Genomic DNA, 8,531 nt, shown 5'->3' with positions numbered 1-8,531 from the left:
GCTGCGGCCGCGGCGGCCGCCGCTGCGGCACCCGGCAATCCCTATCAGGGTTACTCGCTCACCAACGTCGACATGTCGAGCTTCCAAGGCGTTGACTGGGGATCTGTCTACGGGATGGGAATGTATGTTTAAGAAGGAGAATTTCACGATGCCGCGTCTTAGCTTTCACTGATCACTTCGATCTTCGACTTCCTCTTTCTCGGGGATTTTTAGTGGACGATATATAATGTACATATGTATATGTATGTGTATATATATATATATATATATACATATATATGTACATACGTACACACACGGGGATATAGTCGTTCCCCGACGATAGATATCGGCGCGAGTTTTGCCTTTCTCGATTCTTATCTGGGAATTCGGTGTTTTTGGAAACGGTTCACCGCAACACATTTGCGCACCCGCAAACACAAAATGATGATTACTCGACGAAGGCGGCGATTTCTCTGTTGATGATGTACTTCCGATTACCGCTTTCACCGGTTGTTCTCTGATATTGCGGGAACTGTGCTTTCGTCATGGAATAAGAATCGCGAAAAGCCGTTAAGAACAAAGCGAATCCGGTATGAAGAAAGAAGAAATTTCTCAGTCTCTTCGTCATTTGCACATTTGGGCGATGAGCGAGTAAAAATAAAAGCGAAGATTGTCAAGACAATGAGAAGAAAAGGAAGAGGAACACACTTTTGAAGACGAAGAAGAAGAAGAAGAAGAAGAAGTAGCGCGACGAAGGAAGACTTCATCTGTATAAATGTACTTTTATTGACTATATATCTTCTTCTGTATTTTTTTCATTCAACTTTATATCGACATGCGTTACTTAATTTATTGTCATCCGGGAACCTTCGGTAATTTCGCGCGTTAACAAGTCATAGCGTTTCAGCGCATTTTGGTTCCTACTTAGATTAACGCGTTACGCATTAGAGTCGGAAACACGCGCTCATTTATGTTGCCGCGCCCGGTAAATTAATTAGCGATTTAATTAACGCGATCCATTAGCAACGCTCGTTTCACAGCGCTTGTGGTAGCTTCTGGCCTCTTCGGTTGCAATAGTCGTTTTCTCGGTCGTCAAAACGATAAAAGGAAGAAACCTGAAAGGCAGTGGGCGCTCCGAACACGAGATTTACTTTCTTCCCCTTTAAAGTTCAGAAACCATTCCATATCGTCTTTCTCCTTGTGTTTCCGTTTCTTTCCGCCTCTCTCTCTCTCTCTCTCTCTCTCACTCTCTCATTACACATCCGAGTTTCTGTTCGGAGATCGACACGGAAGTGTCGCGATGTATCAATCATATTAATGTATCAAAATACTAAAGCGCGCGCACTTTCTCCGTTATATGTCGCGATCAAGTACAAATCAGTGCGATTTTCTAAATCCGGGAAAAAATATTTAATCCGAATTTCTACTTTTTGAAGTCGAAAATCGCTCGGACTCTTATCTCTCAGCGTAACTCAACTTGGAATGAAAGACTAATGATTAAGAAGAGAAATTAGAAGTATTGTAGAGTGCCAAGTGCCAAAACAAAACCGAAGGAAGACCTTTATCACTGACGGACAACGGCGACGAGCTTTCCCGAAAGCTCTTGTGTCCGACTCGCGTCTTCTTTCCCGAGTCCGAGCGACGATGGTTTCGACAAAGTTTCTCGGTCGCGTCACTTCCGCTCGTTCTTCCTTCCCTTTCTCGCCTTCCCTTTTCACGCGCCTCTTCTCGCCTTTCTAGGGGCAACAGGTCAATACGACACAATCCACTTTGCGCGACAGCATCCGCGAGCGAGCGAGCGGAGGCTCTCCTCCGCTGTATTACATTGGCGGCACCGACGGATATGTAACATAACATATATACGCGAGCAACATCACGCGGCACACGTACGTGTACGTAAAATACATACATAAGTTATGTATAATATGTATAGATATACATATACACACAACATGTACGCATACGTACATATATACATACATATATATATACACATATATTTTTCTTCAAATAATGGAAGACAATATTTCTCCGCTCTTCATCGCGTTTTATTAAAATATAAGAGTAAGAGACGTTTAGCGAAAACGAGTGTAATTCAAATTTAATAAAGACTTCTAGCGAGTGTACTGTAATCCACATGCGAGTGTAGAGAGGATTCGCATATAATTGATGAGAAGATTGCACGATATTAAACTAGCGTTTAAGAATTATATAGGTGATATTATTACAAGTATCATTACGTGCGTCACTTGATGAGCTCCTATATAAAAGAGAGAATAGTGAAGGCGGTATTTTTTTTTTTTTTTTTTGTCTAAGTTTAAGCTTATAAGCGATTATAGCGATTTATTATTGATATATTCAAAACACAGAAAATAATTTATAAAAAACAAAAATAAGGAATAATAATAATTTAAGCGAGAGAGGAGGTTCTTTCTCCTTCACGGGAAGCCTCGAGGAGAAAGAAAAAAAAAACAAGAGATACTTAACAGATATTATTACGCATCTTTGTAAGAGTACACGTAAGAATTTTTGTGCAACCGCGTAATCTGCGTAATCCGAGGAACTCAAGAATTGAGAATAGCTCACGTCACACTCACAAGAGATAAAGTAGGTTTAAGTCTTGCGTCGCGTAAGTGAGAGAAGAAAAGGAATAGAGTATTAAAGAAAAAAAAAAGAGAGAGAGAGGGATGTTTGTTAAGGAATTCGCGATAAAAAAAAAAAAAAAAAAAAAAAAAGGTAATTAGTTTAGTTTATACTTGAAGCACACGCCCCGAGATCGACTCGCCGTGAGACGAGTACACCCCCCTCCCCGTCAGTGTTCTCTTTTCTTGCTAAAAAAAAAAAAAACCTTCGTGTGTAAATATTCGCGTGAAGTTCCTTTTTAATCGATATATTTATCTTTTCTAGAGAGATATTTTTTTTATTCTTATTAAATTATTCGTCCGAGTATGGCAGCAACGATTGGAATTTGTATTTGTAGTCTGTAAGTGAGCTCTCGTATCGTTCAATATTGCACGCGATGTTCGTTTAATCATTTTTGCGTGCAGCACATTTGTTTGATTAATTTATTTTTTTATTTTAGTTTTTTTTCTCTTTGTGTCGTCTTGTCATGTCGTATTATTATTATTATTATTATTATTATTTGTAGTTTGTAAGTGTTAAGTGCGATATGTTACGCCTTATAACTTATCGCCTGAATGATCTCACGTCGATTGGTATCGGCGAATCCCGAGTGTCAGTGCGAATCTTGGCGGTTGTACCTCCTCGAATTCGTACGAGAAAGATTAATGATGATCACACGACGAGACGAACACGGGGCGTCCTTGTCTTGAGAGAGAGAAAGAGAGAGTGAGAGAGAGAGAAAGAGAGAGAGAAAGATGAGAAGAGAAATGAAATCATGCGATAAAAGAAATTTCGATAAGCAATATACGATTGACTCAAACTTTAAATTACATTATCATAATTATTATACGAGTATTACTAATGATAATACAAAAGGTCGCGCGACCACGCTTGTTCGCGCGCGTAATTGATTTAGCGGGTTAATTCTAGGATATAAAAACAAATAAAATACTCGATGTGAAACAATCTGGATAATAATTATTGAAACTGCGAGAGAGAGAGAGAGAGAGAGAGAGAGAGGGAGAGAGAGAGAGAGAGAAAGAGAGAGAGAAAGAAAATGAAACACGTATTAGACAAGCGAGAAAGAGAGAGATCCGAGCAGTTGAACAATATAGTAATATTCTTTAGTGATACAACGTACTTTAATACACATACATTTATGTGAACAAAAATATATATATATATAATTATATACATAAACAACGTAAGTTTAAGGATAACAAAAACTCGCGAGTGATATATTTATGACATATATTAATAAAGAAATACTACAAAGTAAGCGCGTGCGTACATAGGAGTGAGAAAAACGAGCGCAAAAACGAGTAATAGTAGACACACATTAGAGAGAAACGAGCAAACAAAAAAAATCAATTACGGAGAGAGAAGAAAGCTTAATAAACAACTCTCTCTGGCGAAATGTCGTGAGCAAAGATCGGTTGAGAGGCGTACGTCTTGCTCCACTTTTTCATCTTCGAACTCTGTGTAACTCTTGTAAGCCAATTATGTGCAGAATGGATGCGTACTTAAAAAGAGTCCCCCTTCTCTCGCGAACATCCCCCGAATATCGATATCCTGATTCTCGTTCCTTCTCCGCCTTCGATCCATCTACCTCTCTTCTCATCTTCCTCCTCACGGCTCTTCGTTTTCTCTCCTCTCGCTTTTCTTCGTGAGATCGGAAATAAAATTTGTAAATTGGAAATATGACTGCTTGAAAAGGGGGACTTGTAAGTGCTGCGGTATTTTTTTTTTTCTTTTTTTTTTCTTTTATACTTTTGCGAGCGAGAGAAGAGGAAAGGGGGAGAAGCGCGCGCGCTATTCGGAGGATGTTTCAAGGAGGATCTCGAGCCGAGACAGTGTGGTCGAGCCGTCGACGCGCGCGTCCCTCGATAATAATGTATTTATTTTCAAAGTTGCCTTCCGGAAGCAGAGAAATCCCAAGATGGACGTTCGCGAGAGGGCTCGACGGTGCCGTTTCGCGAAACTTTTTTCCAAGTGCGAGAATCGGGGATTGGAATCGAGAAGTACCGATTTCGATGAGTTCAATTTTCATGCGCCAACGACGCTGGCGCGTAAAGAAAAACAAATGCACCTCGTTGTTGCACATATATATTCCTTCGTTACGAATGAATTCGAAATAACGATTCGAGATCCGTGGGTGAGATACCTCCTATTATCATTATCGCGTGTCTGCGGCGTCGAAACTCGATTTCACCGAAATTTCTTCGCGTTGTTGTCAATCCTCGATCGAACATAGAATACTTCGCCTAGTTTCTACGTTCTATATATAATAATACGGGTCGAAAAAAAAAAAGAAAAAAAAAAAAAAAACAAAGCCTCAATCGTCCCGGGACACACACCCCGGACGGGATCGTCGTCGAGACTGCAAATCGAGACTGCCTCGCCGCGTCTCGGAAATATCTGATGGCGATGTGTATCCGGTATTTTAACGGGCGCGCGGTTTAGTACACTCCTCTCGGTTTGACGAAGAGCGAGCAACAAAAAAAAAAAAAACAAAAAAAAAAAATTCACGTGGAATTTCAGCAATAAATTTTTAGTATGATGTGGGTTGTTTATTCCGTGAAGCGTCGCTCGACGTTTTTCTCGAGCTATCATTTTCGGGAAAGAACATCTTATCGCAATGTCGTTAATATCGCCCCCCGACGAGAGACGTGACGATTTTGCCGATTTTTTAATCGATCTTTGCAAAACGTTGTGAGCTGTAATAGATTTCAATCTATGATATCGCCTTTGACGAGAAGAAGAAGAAGAAAATAAAGAGGAGGAGAATTATATATGATGTCAATTCGTTATGTGAAGCATTGACTTGTGAATATATACGGTGTACATTGAAAATATACTTGCGCGATCGATATATATATATAATCAATATATGTAATTAAGTTTCATTACAGCTCATAACGCGGTGCAGTTATTAAATGCGTTGCTGCGGCTGCAATAAAGTCAAAGGCGTCGGAAACTTTCGAGAGACGGGATCGATAAAATGCTCGTGCGATGGTGACCCTTTCTAGGGCAGAAAATTGAAAACAATTTTCGATGAACTAATTGACACAACATTCTGCGTCTACATAAACAAGTATTTTGAAATCACGCAAGTATTTTTTTTTCTCGGTGCTGTAAATTAAACAAAACAAATGCTGATCGATAATCCCCTATAAAGGGTTGCAAAATTTCAGTCGGTTAACAATCGTCTCGATGAAGCGTCGCGATGATGCTGCTGTAAAGTTTAGTCATGAAATCGTCACCGTCGATCGACGAGAAACAAACGTTCCACGAATTTTTCGCAGCGGCGAGATTTCGAACGTTCGCGACGCGGACGATCGAACCTCGTCCTGCGTCTTGATGTTTCACATCTCCTATATCTAATTTATCTGCTCAGTGGCAAATAATGCATCGTTTATCATCGAGAAATGTGTCACCATGTGAGAGCCACTTTTCTCTTCCGATCAGCAGGTCCTCCTTTTTTCCCTCTCCTCTCGATCTCTCCCAGTACATCCCAGGTATCTCCGATTCCCTTAGTATTATATATATTATATATATATATATATATATATATATATTTGTATTTCACTTTAATATATATAATTATGTATATTGCGAATGTTGATAGAGTAATTCTTTAGTGTAGCTGGTATTTTTTGATGAGCGCTAACCATCACTAGTGTATGAAACGTAGGTGAAGCATGCTGGTTGAAACATCTATCCTCCATTTAATCGTCGTCCACTTGTTAATCCTCCGAACCTCCTCTTCCTCCTTGTCTTCCGCTTTGGTTTTTTCTTTTATATTATATTTCGCTTGCAGTTTTTTCTGCTTTTCCATTGTTACCAAAAACTTTTTGTTTGTTTGTTTGTCGCTCGAACATAGATTAGAGTATAAACGAAACGATAAAATAAAAGTCAGGATAAGCGAAGCGTTTGACTGCCAGAATAATTTATACACAATATTTTGCCACGTTGACGTGTTAATTGTCGTTATTTCACTCGCGGTCGATAATAATAAATCGCGTTTCTTTCTCTCGTTCGATTAAGTTATCTCGTTCGATCGCGAAATCGTAAAAATCGCAGTTATCGATAATCTCGAGATCTTTCGTTTTACGAGCCTCAACGACGATCCAACGACGTAAAGATTTAATTAAATCTTGCGCAACGCGATGAGATATGATTTCTTCTAACATTTTCGCGCGAGTAGCTTTGCATTTTTTTTTTATTCCCTCTTTTCCCGTTTGTTTTTTTTTTTTTGGTCGTTTATTTAATTTGTCGTTCCCTCTCGATCCACATGCTACTTCCAAGCATCCACTTTCATCATCCAGAAATGCTCGCGGCATAAGTCCTGTTTCGGTCGTCAAAAATCAAGACGTATAAAAAAAAAAAAAAAAAAAAAGTATTATGGGAGAAGAAAAAGAGAGAGGGAAAGAGAAAGAGAAAGAGCGAAAGAGAGACAGAGAGTGAGTGAGAGAGGAAGAAAAGAATGAAAAACCGAATTGTGTAGTGTATATATAAAACTCATCCCCGAACTCTCTCCCAACGTTGATTGCGTAAGCGCTGATATTCGATACTCGTATTTACTACTATTACTCATTATCATTATTATCGCCATTATCACAATTATTATTATTATTATTACTATTATTATCGCCATTGATTATTATTATTATTCTTGCGCATCAGCATCATTATTATGCTTATCGTTGTTATTACAATTATGATTATTATTAGCGATTTGCATTACACACTCACATCCCATGCTGTGCGACACACACACACACACACAAACACAACTCACACGTGACGCATCGCGTGCGTGCTCGCGCAGTTTTCTCAGACGGAAAAATTTAATACAGTGTTCAATTTGTGTGTTGTTCAACTCTTTTCTTTTTTTGTTTTTCTGGTTCGCAAAATAGTTCCTGCGTTTTCCCTTGTTTCACAATGTTTGTTATTGCACTCTTTTTTCCTTAGTGCAACGTACGTGCCATAAAAAAGAGGATAATTTCAAGCTGAAGCTCAATTAATACACGCGAAAGCGATTTGCGGTCGCTGATTGCTTCCTGAAAAGAAAGGGAAACAAAAAAACAGCGTCGGGGAAAAGTCCGAAGGGTGTGCGAGAGGGTGATTCCGTCTTTATGTAAAGTTACCCCAGGGTAGGGAATACGATCAATGACGGTAGTTTACTACTCGTGCTCTATTCTGTCGCCAGCGTCGCGGCTCGAAATTCGAGAGCAGCGGGAATCGCTTGCGGTCTCTGCTCGATTGTCTCGACTTTTTCGCTTCTCTCTTTGTTTTGTTTGTTTGTTTTTTTTGTACAGATTGATTTTAGTTACAAGCACCATAAAAACCTAAATAAACACAAAATTTTCGATTTTCTACTCACGTTTTACCACTAGTTTTGTTTGCTCTTGCTCTTCTTTCGGCTTTTTGCTTGTTTTGACTTTCACGCCGTGTTATTTTCCCGATCAGTAAGGGAAATGAAAATCGACGAAATGGATTACGTATCCGCAACGCAATACGAAGTTTTGCGTCTGAGCACGCGCGCGATGAACACGCGTGCATCTCATGAAAACATGAAATATATTCACACAGATACGCACACACACACACACAATAAACACACACACATACGCATATATACTAACATATATGTTAACACATGCAAGGACAGGAAAATAATACGACGTTTAACGCAACAGTACGCTCGATAGCGCACGCCAAGAACACGAAAAACGTAAAGTAAAAATAGTATATAGGTTGATGCCTAGAAAAATTGCCAATAAAGTAGTAATTTAAAACTTGTAGCTAACCTCTATTTGTGTCTCTCCTTTTGTATTTTTCTCATTCAGATCGCCCCTTTTATTCCTCTCCCCCGCCCCCGCCTTATATATTATAGTTATAGATATATTCCTCGGGAATTTTCC

The 8,531-nt window shown here is 39.3% G+C and overlaps 1 protein-coding gene across 1 annotated transcript in view; it reads left to right on the top strand.

Moving 5' to 3' along the window:
- The window catches only part of LOC109853922 (RNA-binding protein Musashi homolog Rbp6-like), a 68,469-nt gene extending 66,633 nt beyond the window's left edge, over window positions 1-1,836 (top strand). Inside the window, exon 6 of the mRNA XM_020426492.1 lies at window positions 1,723-1,836. Within this exon, the coding sequence (XP_020282081.1) occupies window positions 1,723-1,836 (114 nt within the window). The remainder of the gene's footprint in view (window positions 1-1,722) is intronic.
- The last annotated feature ends 6,695 nt before the right edge of the window (window positions 1,837-8,531 follow it).

Source organism: Pseudomyrmex gracilis, unplaced genomic scaffold, assembly GCF_002006095.1.
Source record: "Pseudomyrmex gracilis isolate BER0280 unplaced genomic scaffold, ASM200609v1 scaffold_56, whole genome shotgun sequence".
Classification (NCBI taxonomy): Eukaryota; Metazoa; Arthropoda; class Insecta; order Hymenoptera; family Formicidae; genus Pseudomyrmex; species Pseudomyrmex gracilis.
The sequence above is the reverse complement of the archived record's forward strand: the minus strand, read 5'-3'. Positions and strand labels throughout refer to the sequence as shown.